General features: G+C 35.9%; 2 protein-coding genes across 2 annotated transcripts; both read right to left on the bottom strand.

The window, feature by feature from the left end:
* Nucleotides 1-1,962: 1,962 nt before the first annotated feature.
* On the bottom strand, nt 1,963-9,301 carry LOC115986039 (protein SUPPRESSOR OF K(+) TRANSPORT GROWTH DEFECT 1-like; the record flags this gene model as incomplete). The annotated part of the gene is made up of 8 exons (XM_031108903.1): nt 1,963-2,291; nt 2,638-2,793; nt 2,871-2,963; nt 3,092-3,166; nt 3,272-3,340; nt 5,856-6,054; nt 6,814-6,919; nt 9,133-9,301. Coding segments are annotated over 8 exons (993 nt in total), but the record flags the coding sequence as incomplete, so codon positions are not given.
* Nucleotides 9,212-10,658, bottom strand: LOC115984263 (protein SUPPRESSOR OF K(+) TRANSPORT GROWTH DEFECT 1-like). Its single transcript, XM_031107228.1, has 2 exons — nt 10,608-10,658; nt 9,212-9,526 (listed from the first exon to the last, which is right to left on the bottom strand). Exons 1-2 carry the CDS (start codon nt 10,626-10,628, stop codon nt 9,305-9,307), a joined length of 243 nt encoding a protein of 80 aa, XP_030963088.1. The 5' UTR covers nt 10,629-10,658; the 3' UTR covers nt 9,212-9,304.
* Nucleotides 10,659-15,775: the final 5,117 nt, after the last annotated feature.

Here is a 15,775-nt window from a genome sequence, read left to right as displayed (position 1 = left end):
CCTACCTCTTCTTTAGCTGTTACTTTAACACATAATATGTCAAAAACAAAAGCCCAAACAGATCAAAACACTCAAAACACTCCTCACTCCCAAAACTCACTCCCATCCAACTTGCTCACCAATAGGAAAAGCCACACCACCATCACCATCTTTCCAAGTGAGCTTTCTGTATTTTCCTCTGTTATTTAATACAAAGTAAAAACTTATCAAATTCAAATATAATTTTTTGATCTCCAAATTGCCACATTTCAGACCCATAATCAAAGTGAAAATAGAACAAACATAGTAAGATCTCTTTTATTTCATTTCTTTCCTTGAAATATTTACTAGAAACAAGAAAGACAAATTTTTCTACTGAATTATTCAAGGTAAGGTAACATTAAGGATAACTACTAAATACTAATGAGTTGAGATCCTTGCTTGGAATATCACAGCTTGCTTTCACTTGCAACTGCACAAGTTGATATAGTTCACTGCTTACTAAGTATTTATGTAAATTGTATAGTTTTTAATAAAACCAGAGGTTTTTGTGTATCCATAATTTGAGGTAAGATCCCAGATATAAGCTTTAGTCATATGTTGTATAAGCACAAAGATGGCCTTAAGCCCACTACCCTTTTTAATGATAGATATGTGGCTTTAAGAAAGAACGAGAAATAAAGAAATTAATGGGTTGTCAAAGTCAGCAATTTCCTTACGATTTGTCTTGAACAATGTTGAGAAGCTGAATAGAGGAGCAATTGTGTCTCCTTCTTCCTCGGCTCGGTTTGCTTGCACCATCAAAACCCAGTTATCTCAAGCGCATTACATCGTAGCATCTAGGATCTTAGTTTGGTGAGCAAGTTGGATGGGAGTGAGGAGTGTTTTGATCTGTTTGGGCTTTTGTTTTTGACATATTATGTGTTAGAGTAACGGCTAAATGAGAGGTAGGTTACGGATTAGTAATAGAGGGAATCACAGATGGGTAAAGTGTCAAAATTGAAACCACAGGTAGGCAAGTCAAATTAGAGGCAAACCACAAGTGGATAAAGTGTAATTATCCCAAACTCTTAAGAATTTTTGTTGCTGAATTGATTAGTGTTACGGGTGGCAGGTGGTTCCTTAAGTCAACTAACTAGAAGCTGACTTGTAACTTGTAAGCCAGACTGGGAGCTACTTCTGAGTTTCTTGTATCTCTTTATCATCTTCTTTATTATCTTTTTCAATTTTGCCTCATCAAACCTGAACTTTTATGCTTACTTTTCGTTCCTAAATTTTATGTTTCATTCTTTTTCAATTTTGTTGTCTTTTAAATTTCACTTCTTTGCTATTCTCTATGTTCCAAATTGTTAGACTATTATATTTTAAAATGTCTCAAAATGAAGTTTTTTTTAAAATGTCTCAAAATGAAGGGTTTTTTTTTTTTTTTTCTAATTCAATAAATAAATGTCCTAACAAACACTTCACCTTAAAAAAAAAAAAAAAAAAAAAAAAAAAAAAAAAAAAAAAAAAAAAAAAAAAAAAAAAAAAAAACTATTGCTCACTCACTAAAGTGCCTAATTGACATTAGCTTATAAGATTAAGTTTTAACTTTGAACTCTTATGTACAGCTTGTTAAAACATTACGTTTTCATACTTTTTTAAGGTAAAATTATATTTTAGTATACTTTCAGCAAAAATAATAAATAAGTTGTTCTCACACAAACAGTTAAGCTGCCAAAAATGTGTCCATCCTAAATTCCTAACTACTTTTTCAATTCTGTATTTATAGACATCCTATGATCCAACAATTCATTTCTCTAACATTTTCTGGAACAATCCCATGGCATCACATGACATGGCAGATCATATTCACAAAACTTAACTATGTCATCCCATATATATTTTCTTATTTGTCAAAAGTCAGTAAAAATTCAAAAACATAAAAAAGTTCTTTTTTGAAAAAAAAAAAAAAAAAGAAGCTAGTTTATTGCTTTTTTATTAAAATAAAAAGTTGGACAAAAAGGAAAAGGGATAGAAAGCTTCTAATAACCATACTGACAAATGTCTAGCCCAGATACTTTCACAAAACACTAGCAAATGGATGACAAATACTTTTATCCCCCCCAAAAAAAAAAAACCATAATTAGAAACACAATAGGAAGAAACCATAGAAATAATAATATGTGCCTCTACATCTTTCGCCCTTAACCGTAAATCCCATACTTCTTGGTGAATTTCTCATACACTTCAAGGTCAGCCTTCCTTACAGTTGGCTTTTGTGAAGCAAGCACATAATCAAAATCTGCTTTTTCGATGGGTGGTAACTGGATCTGCAAGTCATCAATTCCCAGAGACAGGAATATGAAAATCCGAAGTGAACATAGGGGTCTACAAAAATACTACCACAAATACCGAACTTGAAAAAAAAGAAAGAAAGAATCCGCCTATATTAATGGAAGAAAAAATCAACACCAAACATGAATCAATGCAATTGAATGAGACATCCTCTTTTTTATTTTTCTTTCCAGTACACTAATCCCCTCCCCTCTTTTGCGTTTTTCTTCAATCCTATTTTCCATAAATTAACTAACTACTAAAGTCAGGACAATCTACCACAAACATGATTTATTGGAATGATTTCATGTGTTGAACATCAGTTTCCTAGCTAATCCATACCTTTGAAGCTTCGACTTTTGCTTTAAGTTCCTCTAAGGTATACTTCTCAGCTTTTGGGTGAGTACCTTTGCAAGGGACCCACATGCCTTGAGAATTTTTTCTGAAGAATTTAGCATCAAGAGTTGCACGAACAGGCTGATATAGTGCATCTTTAACCTAAAAGTAACTACCAGTTTTCAGCCATATAATCACTTTGAGGAAATTCTGACACCTAATGTAAAATTGATACTTACGCAAATGGATATATCTGAACCAGAGAAACCATCTGTTTTGCTTACTAAATACTGAAAATCCTCTTTTTTAAGGTTAGTTTCCCCAATATGCCACTGCTCAAATAAAAAAACTAGAGGATATTAAACAAGACATAGATAATCAACAAAAGCATTAATCACAATGGGTATATAACTACATTCCTTTCATTTTCCAAATACAATGCATTACGAAATTGAAGTACCCTAAATATTTGTTCCCTTGCGTCCTCAGTTGGGAGAGGGATATAGATTCGCTTATCAAAACGCCTCCTCATGGCCTACGTTAATTAACTTAGCATTAGCCTCAAACCTAAAGCAATGTAGATCATAAAATATTTTCAATACATGGCCGTAGGTTAGAAGGGTGGTATTTTTTTTCTCACCACATCCAAATCTTTAGGAGTATTTGTGGCTGCAAGAACCAGAACATTTCTCGCATCGTTGGATACAGCCTGAAATGTATTAAAGAAAATTTCTATTTCAATATTACATGTAGATAAGTGGAAGGAAACAATGCAAGATAATGCTATGGATTAACTATCTAATAAAACATAAAGTTATCATGAACTGCATTGCACACTGGCCAGCCATTTTAAGGCCAACAAGGCTACAAGGAAACGGTTTGTCATTTTCTCCTCTATTAATTGTATGTTAATGATTCCTCTTTTTTTAATTAATTAAAAGATTTGATTAAAATCACAAATAATAGAACATAGTGCATGGGATGTATACAAGAGTAAAAACAACAAAAAAAGCAATTTTTTTTGGGGTTGATTATGGATCTTCAACAAATAAACTAGAGTCGGATACATATATTCCTTTCTTCCATTATATTCTATTCGAAGTAATATTTTCTATCACTTCCTTAATTGATGTCATTTTTAACTACTTCTACTAATGTTATTTTTGGTCTTTCTCTACTATTTTTCTTACTAGTGAATTAGTCACTCTCCTCTAAATATGATCAAACCATCTCAAGTGACTCTCCCTCATATTTTCATCTTTAGAAGCAAACTCAATCTTTAAGTGGATTTTTTTTCATTTAAAATCCTATCCTTCTATCTATTTTCACTTATCAATCTTAACTATTGCATTTCAGTTCAACTCATTTTATAAATATGTTTCTTCCCAACAACCCAACATTTAGTACCATAGAGGATAGTTGGTCTTATAGCAGTTTTATAAAAAATTTCCTTTTAATGTAATAAGCACTCTATGATCACAAAATACTTTTTATGCCCTTCTCCATTTCATCCATCCTGCTTTACATCGTCTTCAATCTCTCCACCTTTTATGAATTATTGATCCAAGATATTGGGAGCTCTTGTTCTTTACCATCTTTTGACTATCAAGCCCTACAACCCCTTCATCTAGCTCTATTTACACTTTTACTAAACTTGCATTCCATGTACTCTGTTTTAGATTTACTTAATAAAAAAAATTTCAGATTTTAGAGCATCTCCCCAAATTTCTATCTTGACATTAACTCCACTTCTAGTTTCATCTACTAAAACTATATTATTTGCAAAAAGCATACACAAAGGGACTTTCTCTTGATGCAGGATCTTTTAGAATTCAGCACTATACTAGATTTCTTGATGAGTTCTTGAAGGGTTCTTCATGCTTAAGGGTTTCAAGTTAGAAAAGAATGGATCTTTGGTGGTTGTTTAGGGCTAAAAGCCTAAAACAGAGTTTTAAACAAAAAATAGAATAGATAAAACACTAGGCAATCACATCTACGTCTTCCTAAATAATCAAACTTATATAAGAGAAGGCAATCACACCCTCAAGGCTTAAAATAAGCCGCACGAATTTTGTTAATCAATCACTATATGAATATTATTGAATACAATATAGCCTTATAAATAAACTATTCCTAGGATGACAAGGAATACTAATAACAAACCAAAAAGGATTTAATAACTTCTAAACCAAATAGGAAAGGACTCAAAACATAAAAGAAGACTCACGGGCCTCTAGGACAGACAATTCCAGAAAATTTGGAAATTACTAAACTACTCTTATTTTATTAAAACTAAACCAGTAAGTTTTTAACCATAAAAACATAATACTAAGACTCAATAATAACTAAAACAACCTATGAAATTTGTGAAGAAAGTATGACATCATAACTAGACCACAAATCTTGATTCTTTTGATATTTAATCTTGTATTCCATTAAACTCTTTCTTGTCCGCATCAGCCTTGCTTTTCCAAAACCTACCACATAACTTTTCTAGGGACCATATCATGTGCTTTCTCAAGAACAATAAAGACCATATGAAGATATTTACAAGCCTCTATATTTTTGTTTTCATTAGATGTCTAAGTAAGAAAATAACTTCCATGGTAGATTGTCTGGACATAATACCAAATTGATTCTCTAATGTTGTTGTTTATTGTCATAACTTACATTCAATTATTCTCTTCCAAATGTTATAGTGGGACTCATAAGTTTAATTCCGTAGTAATTTATACAATTTTAAATATCTCCCTTGTTCGCTTCTCAAAAAAAAAAAAAAAAAAAAAAAAAAAAAAAACTTCCTTGTTCTTGTAGATAGGTATCAAAGTACTTCTCCTTCACTTATTAGGCGCGCACAAGAGTAAAAATCAAAAAGAAAAACTAAAACCTAAAGTTCAAAAGAAACCACATCCTTCTTTGGACCACAAACATGATTTCAAGTTGCTTAAGCTTAAATACCTTAAAGTTAGGTTACCAATACCAAACATTTCAGTTTAAATTTTCCATCAAATCCCTCAATTCCATTTTAAGTATAAAAATGTTAAATAAGATGCCTTGCAACTCATATCATGAAATGTAAAAAATTCATACCCAACAGAATAGTAATAAACTGCATTAAGTTATTGACAAACTACTTGCTCCAATTAATCTAAGCATGTCAATTATATTATATAAAAATTCTTGGAAAAAAGCACTCTAATCTATTTCCAGGGAAAACATATTACCTGCATTTGTACAAGAAATTCTGTTTTGATTCGTCGAGAGGCTTCATTCTCATTGTCCTTACCTCGCGGGCCACATAAGGAATCAATTTCATCAATAAAAATAATGGATGGAGCTTCATCACGAGCAGATTGGAAAAGATTTGAGACCTGCTTTTCACCTTCTCCCATCCATTTGGATACAATGTTCGATGCCGAAACACTGTGTATAGACAGTACACATGTAATTTTGTTGGCAACATTCCATCTATATTGAATGATTACAGAGCAAACGCATCTACATCTATGGGAATTTTGTACATGAGTTGTAATAATGCACCCCAAAATAACTAATTGGAAGAAGTAGACAACAAAACAATCGGAGATGTGAATCAATTGAAGCATAATGGCGTAGATGATGAATTAAGAAATTCAGCACATTCCAATAATGTGATAACTGCAATGAAAAAGCATATGAAAGGACTCAAAAATCCAACTATATGGAGTAAGAAATTAAACTGCGTCAACGATATAAAATATTAAGAACTCAAGGCTCCATTAAAAAAACAAAAAACAGAAAACCCTCAAGTCTAAATTTGCTGAAACTCAAATATCTTACATTTCAACAGGAATACTTTTTGTCCATCATTTCAATTATTGGACATTGTATTTCTACTCTAGGCATTTAATAGCAAGTAAAATCTATAGAAAATGGGTGAGAATAAGAATAGTATGTGATTGTGAATTGCTGCCTAAGTCACGAGTTAATTTGCATAGAAATTATGCAGGAAAACTGAAACATGGAGAAGAAAAGCCACATAGACTTCAAAATATACGAATCACAATTAAGTGCAATTAGCAATATGTATTACCTTTTAGAAGATGAAGATTAGTTCTTTCTTTTCTTGCCATGCATAATTATCAATTATTGTAATCCAGTTGCTTGCAATGTATTGGTATTGGTCAAAATATAAATATTTACCTAAAGAAAGCTGAGCCTGCGTCTGTTGCAATCGCATTTGCCACGAGGGTCTTCCCTGTCCCAGGTGGACCATATAGTAATATAGCCTTCCATGGTTTTCGATTCCCTAAACAGGAGCTCAAATGATAATTTTTCCCAAGAAGAAAAAAAATATAATACCCACATTACACCAAGGTGTTAAAAAGCTTTTTTAGCACCAAAACACTAAAAGACCTACAACATCAAAGGTACTCAAAACTGCTATAGATTATACAAAAATAATAATATTTTATTCGGTATTTGGGTTCTCTTTTATCTTTTATTTGTCTTTCTTATGCCCCCCCCCCCCTCTCTTTTCTTCTCCTCTCTGCTCCATCACTATCTCACCCTCTGCTCCATCTCTCTGTTTTATCTCTCCCTATTCCACCTCTCACCAATGCCTTGCCACCAAGGGCATCTCTTTTTTTTTGCTCCGGATCAGCAATGGTATTGAGATTGGTGACAGCTTGGGCGTGCAGTGGCGGTAGAGATCGGTGTGCAGCGTTGGCGTGGTGATTGTTAAGATCGTCGTTGGTGTTCTGGGTTCTTGGGTTGCGATTTGTTGAAATTGGTGGGTTTTGTGGCTTGTGGGAGTGGGTGATAGTGGTGCTGGGTTGTGATTGTAGCTAGTTGTACTTGGTATTTTTGCTCGCTAGTTGTGGTTGACGATGGTGTGGCTGGGCTGATCGTCGTTGTGGGTCGTTGAGTTCAGTGGCGGGTTTGGGTGTTTTGCCTTGGGTGTGTTTGTTTGTGAAATGGGTTTTAATTAGCTGTGGGTATGGCTGTTTTGTGGTGGGTTTGAGCAGGGCGGAGATGACATTTTTGTTTGGGGTCATATTTATCAAGATACTGCACACATATATACACGCCTTTTTATTTTATATACATATATATATATATATATATATATATATACACACACATTTTTTATTTCATAAGTTATATCTATATATATATATATATATATATACACCTAACAACAACAAAAAAAAAACTTAGTATTTTCAATCAAAATTATATTTGATGGTGATCTTTAATAAAATAAAATTCATTTTTACCATTTTCATAGTGAAGTTCTTAAAAAGTTTTATTTTTTATACAAATTATCAAATTTTATACTAAAGTTAGTAAAAAAATCTTTCTATTGAACTAATGTAATTTTCAAAAACTAATCCAAAACTTAGAGGAATAAGTTTAGTTACGAATATATTTGAAACTATCTTGTTTTATCCCATTATATGTCTACTAAAGAGACATTTCATGTGTTGTTTTAGTGATAATATATTTTTTTAATGAGTCAGTAACTTATTAATCGTCACATAACGAGTTGAAAGAGATAGATTCAAATATGTTTGGTGTCAAACTTTATCAAATATTTTACAGATATAAGAGCACATTTTACAATAAAAAATATAATTGAGAAAAATAAAGTTATATGTCTATAACTATTAGACCAATTATTTTTTTTAAGAGTATCATTGGACTGATTCAATTATACAGGGGCCAACTCTTATTTTTGTATACTAAATTTTAAAAATATAAAAATAATTATATATATTAAAAAAATTCAAAATTTTGGCTTACCTCCGCCCCTGGGTTTGGGTGTTTGGCCGTGGGTGTGTCTGTTTGCTGTTGTTTTGTGGCTATGGAATGGCTTTTGTGGGAGTACGGGGTAGAAATAGTTTATATTATTTTAATATGTTTTATGCTAAAATAGAATATTTGATGTTGTTGTCTTGTAAATTGAGATGTTAAAATAAATAAAGTAATTTTTTGAGTTATTAAGGGCTAAAATTTTTAGAACTTTTAGTATGCATTTGGATTGTAATGGAAACTTAAAATTATTTTACTAGTCAGTTTATTTTTGTTACTATTTATAGGTTTCACTGTACTTTTTGATATTATTTATGAGTGCTACCATATTATTTCAACTCACTTTTATATTTATCTACAGTACTTTTCAGTAATAAACTTTTAATTTCAGCAAAATAAATAATATCCAAACACACACTTAATATGAATATGAATGTTCATGGTCACCGTAATCCAGCCGTTCTTATTAGCATTGAAACTAGGAATGGTTGTACTTATACACACAATCTATTACACAGTTTTACACATGCCCATTTTTGAACAGAAATTATGATCATGACTTGAAAGTTACGGTTTTAATTTAAAAATGAGGTGTGTAAAACTATAAATAACAGTTTGAGGGCAACAATTATTGACCACTAAGAATATCAAGATAAGCTAACAAAAAGCAGAGATTAACAAAACCACAATGATGGAGGAGGAGCTCACCAGTAAAAAAATGAGGAAACTCAATAGGCAGTATGGCAGCTTCGTTCAATAACTTTTTGCAACGATCAAGTCCGCCCACATCACTCAACTTCAAGGACGAGTCTGTAAGGCCAAGACCGACTTCTGCTCTATGAGACAAATAGGATTCTTGAACGTATTGACTGTCTCTTATTTATGTTGCCCTTATATAATGGCCCACATATTTCTGCCTATACTTCTTCTTAATCTCCGGGTCCTTCTCAAAGAAGAGATAAACGCCCGCGTCCTCTAATGCCTCCATATAAAGCTCATAAGCCTCTTCCTTTTGATTTGAATTTGAATTATCCAGCTTCGTTGCCTTTTCCAGCTTCTTTAAAGCACTCTCTTTGCGCTGGATGTTGGGATCACTAGTCATCTACAACAGATATATATATAGAAGTCGATTAATTCACTCATACATTTAATCATAATGAAGAATCTGCAATATATATATATATATATATATATATGCATGAGCAATAAATCTAATCAGCGTGTCCGATTTCCCATTCATCTCTCTCATTTCCATCTGCAGTCGGAGTGTTGTGGCCAGCAAGGGTGGTTTGGTTTTTTTTTTTTTTTTTTTTTTTTTTTTTTTTTTTTTGTTGAAAAAAAAAAAAAAAAACAACAACAACAACCCAAACTTCCCAACCTGGTAACCTAAAGATCTAAACTTCCCTAGCCACAAGCAGTCAAGCTATCTTCGCATCTGCCGCTCCTACCTTCGCCACTGCCGCCTCGATCTATCTTCACTGTGGACGTTTGGTAAGTTTCACTCTCTTTATGACTCTATAAGAGTCTCTCTATGGCAAGCTTTTGTTGTTCAGCCATTCAAGTTTTCCTTTTAATGGAAGAAGAGTGAAGGCCCTACTAGAATATGCTTTATGTTTGTGGTGTCCAGCAAATATTTGAGTCAAAAAAAGAAAAAAGAATAAAGACTAAACAAATGTTAAAACTTAAGAGCTTAAAACATTTGTACACACTTTAGGGTCTAGGGTCCATATCATTGTTATTGATTCGTTCCATTCTGGCTAGAATGACCAGAATATTTTGTACCAACATATAAATCGGTACCATAATACCTCCCGTTTCACCTCGGGGTCAAATTTCGGCCAATTTGGAGTTGTTCCAGCCATTTTGGCAAATTTTGGCCAGTATCAAATTTTGGCTTTAAAAAAAATAAATAAATAAATAATTCATTTGGCCAGCATGCACTTTGAGGGTTTTTTTTTTTTTTTTTTCCTGAATTTTTTCATCTTATTTCAAACATAAACTTGACATTAACATATGACATGTTAGGGAGAAAAAAAAACCCAAAGAAGTAGACAGCAAAATCTCAAATCAGTACCAAATGATTTGTTAGGGAGAAAAAAAAACACCAGAGAGAAAGAAGAAGAAGAAAGCAGAAACCCAAGCTTTGGCAGTATGGTGGACGAAGAGGAAGTTAATTTGCTTACCATTTGAAATCTCTTCTTCATGGCTTGTCTGAGTTGTCTCTACTATCTAGAACTTCCAAAGTGAGAGAGTTTCATTCATAAGACTTGTAAACGATAAATAGAGCTTTTAATAGTGATATTAACTATTAAGGGAAAATGGTTCAATGCACGTGGAAGTAGGTGGGAGTGGAGCTTCCTAGAAGCTTCATGAATCATGATTATAATTATCTCAAATTTCCAAAAAATTCATTTATTTACAAAATTTTGCTTTAAAAAAAATTTATTTATTTACTGTAATAATTGTGTATTTATACATAAGTTTACGCTCATTGATATGGGTGTTTTTTTCTCAAAATGTATAAAATTAAATTTTTTTTCTTTTTATTTTGCACATTTATGCACATATTATTGATGGAGATGCTCTGATTGTGTTAGCATAGATGAGGGCAAAACAAACAAGAAACAAATAGCCTTCATCTTTTTATTATTATTATATTTTGTTTATTAGTTTTGGTAGGGGTGAATAGGAAGTCAATGAAGTCAATTTAACCAAAAAAAGAATAGGAAGTCAATGAAGTCTGACAAGTCATAAATTAGTGTAAAAAAAGAAAAATAAATAAAAGAAAAGAGGAATAATGGCTATTTTTCCGTAAGGCCATGTGCTTAGCTTGTAACTGGAGTTGTCATCATCTCAAAAGATGATAATGGTGGCAGGTGGCGGAAAAAGAAAAAGGAATAAAAAAAAGGAACATACATACTTGAAGATGGCCCATCTGCCGACATAGCAATAGGAGGTATTGGTCTTATCTCTAGGGCTTTAGTTGTGGTAGAAAAATAATAATAATAATAATAATAATAATATATATATGTAAGGACACGATTCGTAACGAACCGTAACGGTGTTGGGTTCGTATGTAAAAAGGCCCAAACAATATGATTTGTAGAGCGTGGGTGTAAAGAACTAGGTTAACTGTGATATCTACCTCCAAGATTTTCTCTCAAGCCCGTTCAAGGTTTTTTTTAGTTGGTATAATGAACGTTTTTCTTTCGTCACTAGTGCAACTCTCTCTCTCTCTCTCCTTTTACTTTCTTCTCTCCAGTTTATCTCTATTATTTTTCTTCCTTTTTCTTTTCTCCGATCCCCCTCTTCATGTTCTTCTTTTAGTTTATATACTCCCCTTTGTGCTCCATCCTCGCCGAACACGTGTAGGTTGTGTCCGGGGGATTTCTTTCTGTCCCATCAGGCACCTCCTGGAACTTCCTATGGGCAGCTGTAAGGCTGCTTCCCTACTGTTCAGGTATTACCTCCACATTAATGCGGCCAGAGAGTTGGTTGAGAGGTCATTAATGCGGAGGCAGCTGTAGTTTTCAGATATTTGTTTGCCTTATCTCTTTCATCTTTAGTCGGCTACTCTACCCTTTGAGATGACCTAATTCTGAGATCTGATCGCAGCGAGACCACGTCCTGATCGTCCTCGGACGCGTACTGCCGAGGAGCATGATGTCCTCGGACGGGTATACGGCCTCGGATGGGCCACTGGCCCAACAATCCTGAACTAATTCTGAATCCTCTAGGCCTATCAATCGAACGATCCCCACAATAGCCCCTCAAAATCCTACTTTTCGACTCCTCAGGAGAAAAGGTGGATTTTGACGTCATAAGCCTGCACCTGTGCGCATTTTGGGGCATGCCCCTGACGCTTCAGCACCCCGATTTTGGCAGCATTAAATTCTGACAACTCCCTTATCTCCCACGTTCGACGGTGAGATCCAAATCAAACGGTAGGGGGCTCCTCTTGTTTTGTGAGCGGGAATTTCACCGCTCACAATCTTCACATGACTATAAAGGCGCTCCCAAATTGAACCTATACCTTACCCTTAATGGTTACGTGGTTCCAAAGCCTATACACTGAATCTGCCCTCTTCCAGTCTTCACTGTTCTCCTGGCGATTACAAATAATCGTACGTTGTCCGAGGTCCTTCCTTTGAACCTGTAAGTCCTCTTGAAGCTTTTACCATTTTTATTCAAAACCAAAAAGTTTTTTTTTTTTTTTTTTTCTCTACTAAGTCTTTTTAGAAAAAAAAAAAAAAGGGGGGGAAACAGAGGAATCCCTTTCGGTGTCTCGTTGACTCCGAGGAGGGTATTAGGAACTTCCGCTCTAAGTACAATATCCCACCAACGGTAGGGATGAGGTATGCAGCCCAAGGGGAGTGGGTCGACGCCAGGCAAACTGGGGAAGTGGTTATCCCCATGATTGCCTTTATTGAAGGCGGGATGACCATCCCCATGGGTAGTATTACCAGGGGTTACCTTAATTTCTTTAGGCTATCCTCTACCCAATGCGCTCCCAATATGTTTAGGGTTCTAGGGAGTATAGACGCTCTGAATCAGAGAATGGGTCTAAATCTATCCCATCACGACGTGAATTGGGTGTACAGCCTTCACCGCCTAGCTGACCAGGACTATTATCTCAAGTCGAGATATCCTGAAGTAAGGTTAATTCAGTGCCTCCCTACTTCAAATAAGTACCTAAAAGAAGATTTCCTCATTTTTTCTGGGGAATGGCATGATGGTCTACCTTGCCCGACTGTAGAGGGAACACCAGGTAGGTGCGAAGTTATAGACCTATGCTACTTAGCCCATGATCCCATTTTAATTACCTTTATTATTTTCGCGTCTTACAACTTTTAACTTTAAAATCAACGGTTTTGCAGATAGACGCTACACGAAGCCCAATCTCAGATTGGTCAATAAAGCGAGCCTAGACAGATTATTGAGAGCTGAAATATACGTGAACGAGGCTGATGGTCAGCTACGGGCGGCACATTTAATTCTTGGATATACCCCCCTTTCTTTTGGCTTTCAGGCGCCGAAGTGCGTGATTAGGGCGCGCGATCCTCGGCTTCGCCGTATCAGTGTCGCCTACGAAGGGTTCATCGTTCCAGAGGGTATTCCACTTCCCGAACATACACCTCTCACAGAGCCTCTTTTCGTGGCCAGCGTCTCAGCGGGGCCTTCTTCACCCTCACCTTCCCTCAAGAAAAAGGGAACCAATAAGAGAAGGAAACGGGAAAAAAACAAGGAAACCGTTGTAACAGTATCTGAATCCACGGACGATTTTGAGATTTTCGATCAGCCCTCAAGCCCCGAGGAAAGTTCTGACGAGATGGAGGTACAAAGGAAACCCCAGAAAAGCTTGATGGAGCTGATAGGAGGTCAACAGGGAAAGTTTGCACCTGCCCAAACAATACCATCCCAGGTTTCACCTCTTCCAGCCAGGTCTCCTCCTCCAGTCCCTCACGACCCTTCTCGATCATCTCCGCAACCAGCACCGCCCAGCGCTGCCGAGCAAGAGAAGCGCAGAGAACAGAAGGGTAAGGGGGTGGCAGATGCGAGCAAATCTCATCCCACTTGAGAGGAGGATGTCCAACGAGCTGCAAAGCAGCAGAAAACTGGGCACCCCGCTACGCGGGGCCAAGAGAAATCCGATTCCCCACATCCTGATTCACAAGCGTGGCTGCCAGTTCCTATGCTCGGTGGGGAGCCCCTGCGAGACGATGTCTCTATAAGGGACTTCAACGGCGGCATTGGGTGTCATGTAGCCTCGGCCATAGAGGAGGCCTTATTGCTCCCAAAGGATATGGCTGAGATAAAGAATGTGAGGAAGAACCAACTCATCCTTGACAATAAACGATACTTGGGCATGGTGAGAAGCTGTCTTTTATACTGTTTCATTCTGTGACTGTTACTTACTAATGCGCACTTTTCATTAACTATAGCGTTAACTCACCCCCCCCCCCCATTTTTTACAGATCATCCAAAACACTTTCAGGCTAGATGAGATGCTCAATGCTTGCTCCAACCAGCTAGATGGTGAAAGGAAAAGAAGGGTAATGGCTGTACAAACCTTATCCAAATCTGAACAGGATTTAAGCGACGCAAGGAAAAAACTACAGGTCGAAGAAGAAGCTCGCAAGAGTGCTGAATCGACATCAGAAAGCTACCAGAAGCAGGCCGAGGAACAAGCCAAGCTTCTGCGCGAGGCGAATGCCGAGCTGAAGAGGACTCAGGAGCAAGTTCTTGTTCTTAAGAAGCATCTAGAAGAAACTCAGAGGCTAAGGGAGAAAGCCGAAAAGCTTAAAGAACAAGCCGAGAAAGCAAAAATCGAGTCTGAGCAGGCAATGAATGAAGCCGAGTAGAGGGGCTACGAAATTGGGATAGCTGAAACTGAGAAAGCGTTAAGAGCCGAAGTTCCGGAGGTGTGCCGCATCTTCTGTGCGAGAACCTGGAGCGAGGCTCTTAACCGTGCTGGGGTTGCAGCCTCATCTGAACTACGTAAGCCAGAGAACGTATATTACCCCGAAACGATACGCTCCTCAGCTCTTCAACCACACCAGGCTGATACTCCATCCCCAGCTATTAACCCCAGCGAGGAGGTTTTGCCTCGCAATTCCCCTCGAGGAGCTTCCCCAAACAAATCCACCACCGCGTCGAAGGCAGAGACGGTCTCACAGGGTTTTCAACAAGAATTGGACTCCACAGTTCAATCAACTAGGGGCATTATCAATTAAAAGTAAAAAAATAGAAACTGTTTTGTAATTTTAATTTAGACACTTAATAGAGGACTTTCTCGCTTACTTTCTTATCATTCTGATGGTTCTAAGTTATCTTCACACTTACTTACTTTGTCGTCGTAATTTTGGATGGGTTCATTTCAGACGCCTCTTTCATTGTATGCCAATCTTGCATTCGAAGCTCTCTCTTTCTGACTCCTTAACGAATGTTCATAGGGCATTACTTTTACTAAGTTTATGATTTAGAAAACTCATCACCACTCTATTTGCCATTTAATAATTCAATACACAACTTAGCAAGTCAGTTTCTACCAAATTAGTGGTCTAAGGATTTGACATAACATAGTTTCTGTTTAACAACTCAGTATGAATGATAGGATGTTAATTTCCACGAAGTTTGTGATCCGAGGACCTGGCATAACTTAGTTTCTGTTTAACAATTCAGTATGAATGATAGGATGTTAATTTCCACTAAGTTTGCGATCTGAGGACCTGGCATAACTTAGTTTCTGTTTAACAATTCAGTATGAATGATAGGATGTTAATTTTCACTAAGTTTGCGATCCGAGGACCTGGCATAACTTACTTTCTGTTTAACAATTCAGTATGAATGA

The sequence above is a fragment of the Quercus lobata genome, chromosome 4 (assembly GCF_001633185.2).
Source record: "Quercus lobata isolate SW786 chromosome 4, ValleyOak3.0 Primary Assembly, whole genome shotgun sequence".
Lineage (NCBI taxonomy): Eukaryota > Viridiplantae > Streptophyta > Magnoliopsida > Fagales > Fagaceae > Quercus > Quercus lobata.
Note: the sequence above shows the minus strand (reverse complement) of the source record. Positions and strands in the feature narration are given on the sequence as shown.